We start from the raw sequence: 14,114 nt of genomic DNA on the forward strand, positions 1-14,114 counted from the left end.
GGCTCCACGCAAGATCTCACCCCGTGGGGTCAAAATGATCACAAGAACGGTGAGCAAAAATCCCAGAGCCACACGGGGGGACCTAGTGAATGACCTGCAGAGAGCTGGGACCAAAGTAACAAAGCCTACCATCAGTAACACACTACACCGCCAGGGACTCAAATCCTGCAGTGCCAGACGTGTCCCCCTGCTTAAGCCAGTACATGTCCAGGCCCATCTGAAGTTTGCTAGAGAGCATTTGGATGATCCAGAAGAAGATTGGGAGAATGTCATATGGTCAGATGAAACCAAAATATAACTTTTTGGTAAAAACTCAACTCGTCGTGTTTGGAGGACAAAGAATGCTGAGTTGCATCCAAAGAACACCATAACTACTGTGAAGCATGGGGGTGGAAACATCATGCTTTGGTGCTGTTTTTCTGCAAAGGGACCAGGACAACTGATCCGTGTAAAGGAAAGAATGAATGGGGCCATGTATCGTGAGATTTTGAGTGAAAACCTCCTATCACTAAGGTCATTGAAGGTGAAACGTGGCTGGGTCTTTCAGCATGACAATGATCCCAAACACACCACCCGGGCTACGAAGGAGTGGCTTCGTAAGAAGCATTTCAAGGTCCTGGAGTGGCCTAGCCAGTCTGCAGATCTCAACCCCATAGAAAATCTTTGGAGGGAGTTGAAAGTCTGTGTTGCCCAGCAACAGCCCCAAAACATCACTGCTCTAGAGGAGATCTGCATGGAGGAATGGGCCAAAATACCAGCAACCGTGTGTGAAAACCTTGTGAAGACTTACAGAAAATGTTTAACCTCTGTCATTGCCAACAAAGGGTATATAACAAAGTATTGAGATAAACTTTTGTTATTGGCCAAATACTTATTTTCCACCATAATTTGCTAATTAATTACAGTGCCTTGCGAAAGTATTCGGCCCCCTTGAACTTTGCAACCTTTTGCCACATTTCAGGCTTCAAACATAAAGATATAAAACTGTTAAATACACAGTTGACAGCGAGCGGACGTTTATTTATATATATATGGAATAGGGTGCGATTTGGGACACAGCCTATGTTTCAGCCTCTCTGCATGTTTCAAAGTGTAACACTGATACTGGGGAAGTGATGCTGAGCAACAGTAGTAGTGAAGCATTGGGGCATTGAATTATGGTCCAGAGTAAATCAATCCCGTTCCATTTCCTGTGTTTACTGTGGCTGTTGGGCAGTAATGAAGTGCTTTGTATAGTGGCAGGCAGCACTTTTATACCCACTATGTGTCAAAGTCAGAGACATGCTTTCCACTTCGATTGCTGGTCATTTCATAATGTAGGGATCTTTTGACTTCTACCTCTGTAGTAAATTCTAAAAGACAACCAGAGACAGAAAGCTTGACACAAAATGAAATGAAGCTGGGACAAATGTGTTGTAAGAGCCATGGAGAACTGCACAGTCGGGGGGCCGGAACATCATTTCAAATAAATTGTAGATTGCAGGTTGACCGCAAGAAGCCAAAACTGACTAAAGCATAATAATTTCACACCTTGCTCACATTTGTATACAATCACATCTCCCTATTATTATTCAATTAATCCTGTCTAGCCTGTACAGGATCAGCCTGTAGCCTGACTAGCCTGTATGGCCTGTCTAGCCTGTATGGCCTGACTAGCCTGTATGGCCTGTCTAGCCTGTAGCCTGACTAGCCTGTATGGCCTGTCTAGCCTGTATGGCCTGTCTAGCCTGTATGGCCTGTCTAGCCTGTAGCCTGACTAGCCTGTATGGCCTGACTAGCCTGTATGGCCTGTCTAGCCTGTATGGCCTGTCTAGCCTGTATGGCCTGTCTAGCCTGTATGACCTGTCTAGCCTGTATGACCTGACTAGCCTGTATGACCTGTCTAGCCTGTATGACCTGACTAGCCTGTATGACCTGTCTAGCCTGTATGACCTGACTAGCCTGTATGACCTGTCTAGCCTGTATGACCTGACTAGCCTGTATGACCTGACTAGCCTGTATGACCTGACTAGCCTGTATGACCTGACTAGCCTGTATGACCTGACTAGCCTGTATGACCTGACTAGCCTGTATGACCTGTCTAGCCTGTATGACCTGACTAGCCTGTATGACCTGACTAGCCTGTATGACCTGACTAGCCTGTATGACCTGACTAGCCTGTATGGCCTGTCTAGCCTGTATGACCTGTCTAGCCTGTATGACCTGTCTAGCCTGTATGACGTGTCTAGCCTGTATGACCTGTCTAGCCTGTATGACCTGACTAGCCTGTATGACCTGACTAGCCTGTATGACGTGTCTAGCCTGTATGACCTGACTAGCCTGTATGACCTGTCTAGCCTGTATGACCTGTCTAGCCTGTATGACGTGTCTAGCCTGTATGACCTGTCTAGCCTGTATGACGTGTCTAGCCTGTATGACCTGTCTAGCCTGTATGACCTGTCTAGCCTGTATGACGTGTCTAGCCTGTATGACCTGACTAGCCTGTATGACCTGTCTAGCCTGTATGACCTGTCTAGCCTGTATGGCCTGTCTAGCCTGTATGACCTGTCTAGCCTGTATGACCTGACTAGCCTGTATGACCTGTCTAGCCTGTATGACCTGTCTAGCCTGTATGACCTGACCAGCCTGTATGACCTGTCTAGCCTGTATGACCTGTCTAGCCTGTATGACCTGACTAGCCTGTATGGCCTGTCTAGCCTGTATGACGTGTCTAGCCTGTATGACCTGACTAGCCTGTATGACCTGTCTAGCCTGTATGACCTGTCTAGCCTGTATGGCCTGTCTAGCCTGTATGACCTGTCTAGCCTGTATGACCTGTCTAGCCTGTATGGCCTGTCTAGCCTTTATGGCCTGTCTAGCCTGTATGGCCTGTCTAGCCTATATGACCTGTCTAGCCTATATGACCTGTCTAGCCTATATGACCTGTCTAGCCTATATGGCCTGTCTAGCCTATATGACCTGTCTAGCCTATATGACCTGTCTAGCCTATATGACCTGTCTAGCCTATATGACCTGTCTAGCCTATATGGCCTGTCTAGCCTATATGACCTGTCTAGCCTATATGACCTGTCTAGCCTATATGACCTGTCTAGCCTATATGACCTGTCTAGCCTGTATGACCTGTCTAGCCTGTATGGCCTGTCTAGCCTATATGGCCTGTCTAGCCTGTATGGCCTGTCTAGCCTGTATGACCTGTCTAGCCTGTATGGCCTGTCTAGCCTTTATGGCCTGTCTAGCCTGTATGGCCTGTCTAGCCTGTATGACCTGTCTAGCCTGTATGACCTGTCTAGCCTGTATGACCTGTCTAGCCTGTATGGCCTGTCTAGCCTGTATGACCTGTCTAGCCTGTATGACCTGTCTAGCCTGTATGACCTGTCTAGCCTGTATGGCCTGTCTAGCCTGTATGACCTGTCTAGCCTGTATGACCTGTCTAGCCTGTATGGCCTGTCTAGCCTGTATGACCTGTCTAGCCTGTATGACCTGTCTAGCCTTTATGGCCTGTCTAGCCTTTATGGCCTGTCTAGCCTTTATGGCCTGTCTAGCCTGTATGGCCTGTCTAGCCTTTATGGCCTGTCTAGCCTTTATGGCCTGTCTAGCCTTTATGGCCTGTCTAGCCTTTATGGCCTGTCTAGCCTTTATGGCCTGTCTAGCCTTTATGGCCTGTCTAGCCTTTATGGCCTGTCTAGCCTTTATGGCCTGTCTAGCCTTTATGGCCTGTCTAGCCTTTATGGCCTGTCTAGCCTGTATGACCTGTCTAGCCTTTATGGCCTGTCTAGCCTTTATGGCCTGTCTAGCCTTTATGGCCTGTCTAGCCTTTATGGCCTGTCTAGCCTGTATGACCTGTCTAGCCTTTATGGCCTGTCTAGCCTTTATGGCCTGTCTAGCCTTTATGGCCTGTCTAGCCTGTATGACCTGCATGGCCTGACTAGCCTGTATGGCCTGTCTAGCCTGTATGACCTGTCTAGCCTGTATGACCTGTCTAGCCTGTATGACGTGTCTAGCCTCTATGACCTGTCTAGCCTGTATGACCTGACTAGCCTGTATGACCTGACTAGCCTGTATGACGTGTCTAGCCTGTATGACCTGACTAGCCTGTATGACCTGTCTAGCCTGTATGACCTGTCTAGCCTGTATGACGTGTCTAGCCTGTATGACCTGTCTAGCCTGTATGACCTGACTAGCCTGTATGACCTGTCTAGCCTGTATGACCTGTCTAGCCTGTATGACGTGTCTAGCCTGTATGACCTGACTAGCCTGTATGACCTGTCTAGCCTGTATGACCTGTCTAGCCTGTATGGCCTGTCTAGCCTGTATGGCCTGTCTAGCCTGTATGACCTGACTAGCCTGTATGACCTGTCTAGCCTGTATGACCTGTCTAGCCTGTATGACCTGACCAGCCTGTATGACCTGTCTAGCCTGTATGACCTGTCTAGCCTGTATGACCTGACTAGCCTGTATGGCCTGTCTAGCCTGTATGACGTGTCTAGCCTGTATGACCTGACTAGCCTGTATGACCTGTCTAGCCTGTATGACCTGTCTAGCCTGTATGGCCTGTCTAGCCTGTATGGCCTGTCTAGCCTGTATGACCTGTCTAGCCTGTATGACCTGTCTAGCCTGTATGACCTGACTAGCCTGTATGGCTTGTCTAGCCTGTATGACGTGTCTAGCCTGTATGACCTGACTAGCCTGTATGACCTGTCTAGCCTGTATGACGTGTCTAGCCTGTATGACCTGACTAGCCTGTATGACCTGTCTAGCCTGTATGACCTGTCTAGCCTGTATGGCCTGTCTAGCCTGTATGACCTGTCTAGCCTGTATGACCTGACTAGCCTGTATGACCTGTCTAGCCTGTATGACCTGTCTAGCCTGTATGACCTGACCAGCCTGTATGACCTGTCTAGCCTGTATGACCTGTCTAGCCTGTATGACCTGTCTAGCCTGTATGGCCTGTCTAGCCTGTATGACCTGACTAGCCTGTATGACCTGACTAGCCTGTATGACCTGTCTAGCCTGTATGACCTGTCTAGCCTTTATGGCCTGTCTAGCCTGTATGACCTGCCTAGCCTGTATGACCTGACTAGCCTGTATGACCTGTCTAGCCTGTATGACCTGTCTAGCCTGTATGACCTGACCAGCCTGTATGACCTGTCTAGCCTGTATGACCTGTCTAGCCTGTATGACCTGACTAGCCTGTATGGCCTGTCTAGCCTATATGACCTGTCTAGCCTTTATGGCCTGTCTAGCCTGTATGGCCTGTCTAGCCTTTATGGCCTGTCTAGCCTGTATGACCTGTATGGCCTGTCTAGCCTATATGGCCTGTCTAGCCTGTATGACCTGTATGACCTGTCTAGCCTATATGGCCTGTCTAGCCTGTATGGCCTGTCTAGCCTGTATGACCTGTCTAGCCTATATGGCCTGTCTAGCCTGTATGACCTGTCTAGCCTATATGGCCTGTCTAGCCTATATGGCCTGTCTAGCCTGTATGACCTGTCTAGCCTATATGGCCTGTCTAGCCTTTATGACCTGTCTAGCCTTTATGACCTGTCTAGCCTGTATGACCTGTCTAGCCTGTATGACCTGTCTAGCCTGTATGGCCTGTCTAGCCTGTATGACCTGTCTAGCCTTCATGACCTGTCTAGCCTTTATGACCTGACTAGCCTATATGACCTGTCTAGCCTTTATGACCTGTCTAGCCTGTATGACCTGTCTAGCCTTTATGACCTGTCTAGCCTTTATGACCTGTCTAGCCTTTATGGCCTGTCTAGCCTGTATGACCTGTCTAGCCTGTATGACCTGTCTAGCCTGTATGACCTGACTAGCCTTTATGACCTGTCTAGCCTTTATGACCTGTCTAGCCTGTATGACCTGTCTAGCCTGTATGACCTGTCTAGCCTTTATGACCTGTCTAGCCTGTATGACCTGTCTAGCCTTTATGGCCTGTCTAGCCTGTATGACCTGTCTAGCCTGTATGGCCTGTCTAGCCTTTATGGCCTGTCTAGCCTGTATGGCCTGTCTAGCCTATATGACCTGTCTAGCCTATATGACCTGTCTAGCCTATATGACCTGTCTAGCCTATATGGCCTGTCTAGCCTATATGACCTGTCTAGCCTTTATGACCTGTCTAGCCTATATGACCTGTCTAGCCTATATGACCTGTCTAGCCTATATGACCTGTCTAGCCTATATGACCTGTCTAGCCTGTATGGCCTGTCTAGCCTATATGGCCTGTCTAGCCTGTATGGCCTGTCTAGCCTGTATGACCTGTCTAGCCTGTATGGCCTGTCTAGCCTTTATGGCCTGTCTAGCCTGTATGGCCTGTCTAGCCTGTATGACCTGTCTAGCCTGTATGACCTGTCTAGCCTGTATGACCTGTCTAGCCTGTATGGCCTGTCTAGCCTGTATGACCTGTCTAGCCTGTATGACCTGTCTAGCCTGTATGACCTGTCTAGCCTGTATGACCTGTGTCTAGCCTGTATGACCTGTCTAGCCTGTATGACCTGTCTAGCCTTTATGGCCTGTCTAGCCTTTATGGCCTGTCTAGCCTTTATGGCCTGTCTAGCCTTTATGGCCTGTCTAGCCTTTATGGCCTGTCTAGCCTTTATGGCCTGTCTAGCCTTTATGGCCTGTCTAGCCTTTATGGCCTGTCTAGCCTTTATGGCCTGTCTAGCCTTTATGGCCTGTCTAGCCTTTATGGCCTGTCTAGCCTTTATGGCCTGTCTAGCCTTTATGGCCTGTCTAGCCTGTATGACCTGTCTAGCCTTTATGGCCTGTCTAGCCTTTATGGCCTGTCTAGCCTGTATGACCTGTCTAGCCTTTATGGCCTGTCTAGCCTTTATGGCCTGTCTAGCCTTTATGGCCTGTCTAGCCTGTATGACCTGCATGGCCTGTCTAGCCTATATGGCCTGTCTAGCCTATATGGCCTGTCTAGCCTGTATGACCTGTCTAGCCTTTATGGCCTGTCTAGCCTTTATGGCCTGTCTAGCCTTTATGGCCTGTCTAGCCTGTATGACCTGTCTAGCCTATATGGCCTGTCTAGCCTATATGACCTGTCTAGCCTATATGGCCTGTCTAGCCTGTATGACCTGTCTAGCCTTTATGGCCTGTCTAGCCTATATGACCTGTCTAGCCTATATGGCCTGTCTAGCCTATATGACCTGTCTAGCCTTTATGGCCTGTCTAGCCTTTATGGCCTGTCTAGCCTTTATGGCCTGTCTAGCCTGTATGACCTGCATGGCCTGTCTAGCCTATATGGCCTGTCTAGCCTGTATGACCTGTCTAGCCTGTATGGCCTGTCTAGCCTTTATGGCCTGTCTAGCCTGTATGGCCTGTCTAGCCTTTATGGCCTGTCTAGCCTGTATGACCTGCATGGCCTGTCTAGCCTATATGGCCTGTCTAGCCTGTATGACCTGTATGACCTGTCTAGCCTATATGGCCTGTCTAGCCTGTATGGCCTGTCTAGCCTGTATGGCCTGTCTAGCCTGTATGACCTGTCTAGCCTGTATGACCTGTCTAGCCTGTATGACCTGTCTAGCCTGTATGACCTGTCTAGCCTGTATGACCTGCCTAGCCTATATGGCCTGTCTAGCCTGTATGGCCTGTCTAGCCTGTATGGCCTGTCTAGCCTGTATGACCTGTCTAGCCTGTATGGCCTGTCTAGCCTGTATGGCCTGTCTAGCCTGTATGACCTGTCTAGCCTGTATGACCTGTCTAGCCTGTATGGCCTGTCTAGCCTGTATGACCTGTCTAGCCTTTATGACCTGTCTAGCCTTTATGACCTGACTAGCCTATATGACCTGTCTAGCCTTTATGACCTGTCTAGCCTGTATGACCTGTCTAGCCTTTATGACCTGTCTAGCCTTTATGACCTGTCTAGCCTTTATGGCCTGTCTAGCCTGTATGACCTGTCTAGCCTGTATGACCTGTCTAGCCTGTATGACCTGACTAGCCTTTATGACCTGTCTAGCCTTTATGACCTGTCTAGCCTTTATGACCTGTCTAGCCTTTATGGCCTGTCTAGCCTGTATGACCTGTCTAGCCTGTATGACCTGTCTAGCCTGTATGACCTGTCTAGCCTTTATGACCTGTCTAGCCTGTATGACCTGTCTAGCCTTTATGGCCTGTCTAGCCTGTATGACCTGTCTAGCCTGTATGGCCTGTCTAGCCTTTATGGCCTGTCTAGCCTGTATGGCCTGTCTAGCCTATATGACCTGTCTAGCCTATATGACCTGTCTAGCCTATATGACCTGTCTAGCCTATATGGCCTGTCTAGCCTATATGACCTGTCTAGCCTATATGACCTGTCTAGCCTATATGACCTGTCTAGCCTATGACCTGACCTGGCCTCTAGCCTATATGACCTGTCTAGCCTATATGACCTGTCTAGCCTATATGACCTGTCTAGCCTATATGACCTGTCTAGCCTATATGACCTGTCTAGCCTATATGACCTGTCTAGCCTGTATGGCCTGTCTAGCCTATATGGCCTGTCTAGCCTGTATGGCCTGTCTAGCCTGTATGACCTGTCTAGCCTGTATGGCCTGTCTAGCCTTTATGGCCTGTCTAGCCTGTATGGCCTGTCTAGCCTGTATGACCTGTCTAGCCTGTATGACCTGTCTAGCCTGTATGACCTGTCTAGCCTGTATGGCCTGTCTAGCCTGTATGACCTGTCTAGCCTGTATGACCTGTCTAGCCTGTATGACCTGTCTAGCCTGTATGGCCTGTCTAGCCTGTATGACCTGTCTAGCCTGTATGACCTGTCTAGCCTTTATGGCCTGTCTAGCCTTTATGGCCTGTCTAGCCTTTATGGCCTGTCTAGCCTGTATGGCCTGTCTAGCCTTTATGGCCTGTCTAGCCTTTATGGCCTGTCTAGCCTTTATGGCCTGTCTAGCCTTTATGGCCTGTCTAGCCTTTATGGCCTGTCTAGCCTTTATGGCCTGTCTAGCCTTTATGGCCTGTCTAGCCTTTATGGCCTGTCTAGCCTTTATGGCCTGTCTAGCCTTTATGGCCTGTCTAGCCTGTATGACCTGTCTAGCCTTTATGGCCTGTCTAGCCTTTATGGCCTGTCTAGCCTTTATGGCCTGTCTAGCCTTTATGGCCTGTCTAGCCTGTATGACCTGTCTAGCCTTTATGGCCTGTCTAGCCTTTATGGCCTGTCTAGCCTTTATGGCCTGTCTAGCCTGTATGACCTGCATGGCCTGTCTAGCCTGTATGGCCTGTCTAGCCTGTATGGCCTGTCTAGCCTGTATGACCTGTCTAGCCTGTATGACCTGTCTAGCCTGTATGGCCTGTCTAGCCTGTATGACCTGTATGGCCTGTCTAGCCTATATGGCCTGTCTAGCCTGTATGACCTGCCTATGTCAGCAGCTGGTCTTGCATTTACATGTACATAACATTTAAGTCAGTTAGCAGATGCTCTTTTTCAGAGTGACTTACAATTAGTACATTCACCTAAAGATAGCTAGGTGAGACAACATTTCTCAGGCATAGTAAGTGAAACATTTCCTTAACAAAGTAGCTTTCAGCAAAGTCAGTGCGAGTAGGAAAAAGTCAAGTGCGAGTATTAGTTGTTGCTGTTCTCTCTTGTACAGGTGTGTTTAAGGTGTGTACGTGGTAATGATCTCAGGTGTGTGTGTGTTACCTGTCTAGTCTGGTAGTATTCTCTCAGTAGCTGGTCTCTCTGTATGATGGCCTCTGTCCTCTCCTTGCGGGCTACGTCTCTCTCCTCCCGGATGGTTTGGATGTCTTTACAGGCCTGGCTCAACTCCTTCTGGGCCTCAGCCTTGTCCTTCACCTCGTGGCAGCACTTCTCCAGCAGCTCATTCTTCTCACAGATAGCTCTGTCTCGGTCGATCAGCGCCGAGCCAAGCTCCTTCAGCACAAAGGTGAGAGCAATTAGCTCAGAAACTTCAAGTGACAACAACAACAAAAAAGAGCCATATCATGGGGTTCCTTGATGTCCTGGTCATTTGTCAACCTTGTTATTGGTGTTTCTATCATGCCATGGCCTTTGTCTTTTATAATAGGATGCAGACGTGCAAGACTTGGAAGGCTTGCAAACTAGCTTATACATTCAGATGTTTCATACTACTAAATGGCAGCTAATTGATTCTCTAATCGATGTGTTTCCTATGTCGTTTTAAATAACAAATTAACACCATGACTCTGAATCAGCACACATAAGTTCAACTAAGAGGACATTTCAGCCATGCATTCTGCGTGTCTTGAACCATGGCTTTACCTGGCCTGACACAAACAAAATTACATTTAAATTTGTTCTGAAAGGGGTACAATTGCTTGTCACTCTAGTGGTACCCTTTTAGGTACAGTAACGGAAACACCAACATAAAGTGTGTTAATAAGGCATTGGGCCCCTTGAACCAGAACAGCTTCAATGCACCTTGGCATAGATTTTATATCTGGAACTCTGTTGTTGGGATGCAACACCATTCTTCCACAAAAAAAAGTATAATTTGGTGTTTTGTTGACGGTGGTGGAAAACGCCGTCTCAGTCACTACTTCAGAATCTCCCATAAGTTGGGGTATACTACGAACCTGGTTTGAGGAGTTAGTGAGGTAACTTTAGTCAACTCTGAGTTCGACTTGGGATAACCGGTTGCACGAAAGTGGCTCATTTTTTAGCCAGGTAAATTTCTATGGCAAAGAATGGTTCAGAACCAACCTTCTCCAGGGAAGGCTAACTCAGGGCTAGCTCCAATACTCAGGGCTATCCTGAATAAAGTGTCGGGACCGCAAGTTGAGGACCAATGAAATCAGATTCCCTCCCTTCCCTTCCCTTCCCTGGGCCTCATTTTCACCAAGTGAGTTTCGAGGCAAATGTTATAATTTATGACAATATATCCATGTCAGTGGAGGCTGGTGGGAGGAGCCATAGGAGGACAGGGTCATTGTAATGGCTGGAATGGAATTAATGGAATGGAGTCGAACATGTGGTTTCCATATGTTTTTGTTGTTAAATTTTTTTAAATAAATTGTACCCCTTTTTCTCCCCAATTTCATGGTATCTAATTGTTAGTAGCTACTATCTTGTCTCATCGCTACAACTCCCATACGGGCTCGGGAGAGACGAAAGTTGAAAGTCATGCGTCCTCCGGTACACAACCCAACCAAGCCGCACTTCTTAACACAGCGCGCATCCAACCCGGAAGCCATCCGCACCAATGTGTCGGAGGAAACACCATGCACCTGGCAACCTTGGTTAGTGTGCACTGCGCCTGGCCCACCACAGGAGTCGCTGGTGCGCGATGAGACAAGGATATCCCTACCGGCCAACCCCTCGCTAACCCGGACGACGCTAGGCCAATTGTGCATCGCCCCACGGACCTCCCGGTCGCGGCCGGTTACGACAGAACCTGGGCGGGTTTCCATATGTTTGATACCGTTCCATAAATGCCACTACAATTACCCCGTCCTCCTATAGCTCCTCCCACTATCTCATAAGGCCTTATTTTAAGACCTAGTTTTACCCTACAGTGGCCTGAAATTCCTGGTTTACTGGCCACATCAGGCCTGTAAAGTCACATTACGCTGGCTTGGAAAGTGATGTGTAATTCCTATATGAATCGAGTCAGAGTTAGGATAGCCAACAGTTGGCATTTTCTATTCACCTGCAATCTGCATTCAGAATGACTGACAGGGTTAGGAACATTGATAAAGGAGACGACCAAACCATTTAAACTGGAACAACCGTTTCAGTAACGGGTGCAATAAATCTAACTAACTGATTGGATTAGTTGAGAAAACTGTTTATTATTTATCTTTATAGCATAAGATTAATCAGCCAATCAAAGTAAATGCAAAAATACAGATGTTAAAACAATTCCTAAAAATCTACCTGCATTAGAGCATGCTGGGAAACATGATAATGATTATGGTACAAATTTGCCTTTTTAGAGTACCACCACCGTGACAAAGCCGTTAATTCCTTTTAAGTGGCAACAATTCTGCTAAGCAAAGCTACAGATCAGTACCATCAAGAACTGAGGGTACACAAAATACGTTTGTAACCTTGGAAATGGAGATGTACCTTCACCTACCATTGAGAATGAGAGTGTGACGATTGTACCTTTACATAAAAGTATTTGGTACAAAAATCTACCATTATACTAGATTATCCACACATGTGCCCTAAAAGGTACCGAACAGTACCATGTGAGATCATACATGTACCGCTGAAGGAACATTATGTGTACAGTATACTGATCTTTTGGTACCCCAGGGAACAATACCGTACCCTTATTTCTGAGTGTGTACCTCCGCTAACACTACATACAGATTGAGGCATTGTCTTACCTGACGTAGTGCCTCCATCTCTTCGCTGGTCATCCTCTTCTCTGACGAGGTATTCTTCAGTTTGGCCTCAGCCACCTCCAGCCCTGTCTGGAGCTTGTCCACCTCTGTGATCACCTGCTCCACACAAATACACACAATACACTTTACTGCATTACAGTGATATTACGGTTTTACTATTATACTTGATGTAGTATTTAAACAAAAGGAAAGAAGCCTCCTAGCTAAATCTGGCAAATGAATAGAAATGTGCATTATCCCTATCCACTAAACCTAGTAAAGTAAAAATCTCTCTCTCTGACCTGGTCCCTCTCACTCATGATGAGTCTGTACTCATTGAAGACCGAGTCCCTCTCCTCCTTGTACTTCTCACAGTCCTTAACGGCCTTCAGCTGCTGGGTCTTCAGCCGTGTGGATTCTGTCTGCAGCCGCTCCATCTCTCTCTGTAGCTCCTTGTTCTGCACTGCAGCCTTCGACAGCTCCGCCTGGGTCGAGTCAAACCTGACACAGTAACAGGACAGGGGGAGAGAGGTGGAGTCAAACCTGACACAGTAACAGGACAGGGGGAGAGAGGTGGAGTCAAACTTGACACAGTAACAGGACAGGGGGAGAGAGGTGGAGTCAAACCTGACACAGTAACAGGACAGGGGAGAGAGGTGGAGTCAAACCTGACACAGTAACAGGACAGGGGAGAGAGGTGGAGTCAAACTTGACACAGTAACAGGACAGGGGAGAGAGGTGGAGTCAAACCTGACACAGTAACAGGACAGGGGAGAGAGGTGGAGTCAAACCTGACACAGTAACAGGACAGGGGAGAAGGTGGAGTCAAACCTGACACAGTAACAGGGGGGAGAGAGGTGGAGTCAAACCTGACACAGTAACAGGACAGGGGAGAGAGGTGGAGTCAAACCTGACACAGTAACAGGACAGGGGGAGAGAGGTGGAGTCAAACCTGACACAGTAACAGGACAGGGGGAGAGAGGTGGAGTCAAACCTGACACAGTAACAGTACAGGGGGAGAGAGGTGGAGTCAAACCTGACACAGTAACAGGACAGGGGGAGAGAGGTGGAGTCAAACCTGACACAGTAACAGGACAGGGGAGAGAGGTGGAGTCAAACCTGACACAGTAACAGGACAGGGGAGAGAGGTGGAGTCAAACCTGACACAGTAACAGGACAGGGGGAGAGGTGGAGTCAAACTTGACACAGTAACAGGACAGGGGAGAGAGGTGGAGTCAAACCTGACACAGTAACAGGACAGGGGGAGAGAGGTGGAGTCAAACCTGACACAGTAACAGGACAGGGGGAGAGAGGTGGAGTCAAACCTGACACAGTAACAGGACAGGGGGAGAGAGGTGGAGTCAAACCTGACACAGTAACAGGACAGGGGGAGAGAGGTGGAGTCAAACCTGACACAGTAACAGGACAGGGGGAGAGGTGGAGTCAAACCTGACACAGTAACAGGACAGGGGAGAGAGGTGGAGTCAAACCTGACACAGTAACAGGACAGGGGGAGAGAGGTGGAGTCAAACCTGACACAGTAACAGGACAGGGGAGAGAGGGAGTAACAGGACAGGGGGAGAGAGGTGGAGTCAAACCTGACACAGTAACAGGACAGGGGAGAGAGGTGGAGTCAAACCTGACACAGTAACAGGACAGGGGAGAGAGGTGGAGTCAACCTGACACAGTAACAGTACAGGGGGAGAGAGGTGGAGTCAAACCTGACACAGTAACAGTAAAAATAACCTGACACAGTAAAAATAGAGTCAAATCTGACACAGTAAGGTGGAGTCAAATCTGACACAGTA

General features: G+C 48.3%; 1 protein-coding gene across 1 annotated transcript in view; it reads right to left on the reverse strand.

The window, feature by feature from the left end:
- Nucleotides 1–14,114, reverse strand: part of LOC112261115 (disks large homolog 5-like) — a 135,064-nt gene that overhangs the window by 46,428 nt on the left and 74,522 nt on the right. The window contains exons 9-11 of the mRNA XM_042328398.1: nucleotides 12,609–12,807; nucleotides 12,310–12,423; nucleotides 9,638–9,868 (exon numbers count right to left, since the gene is read on the reverse strand). Coding sequence (XP_042184332.1) covers nucleotides 9,638–9,868; nucleotides 12,310–12,423; nucleotides 12,609–12,807 — 544 coding nt within the window. The remainder of the gene's footprint in view (nucleotides 1–9,637; nucleotides 9,869–12,309; nucleotides 12,424–12,608; nucleotides 12,808–14,114) is intronic.

The sequence above is a fragment of the Oncorhynchus tshawytscha genome, linkage group LG01 (genome assembly GCF_018296145.1).
Source record: "Oncorhynchus tshawytscha isolate Ot180627B linkage group LG01, Otsh_v2.0, whole genome shotgun sequence".
Classification (NCBI taxonomy): Eukaryota; Metazoa; Chordata; class Actinopteri; order Salmoniformes; family Salmonidae; genus Oncorhynchus; species Oncorhynchus tshawytscha.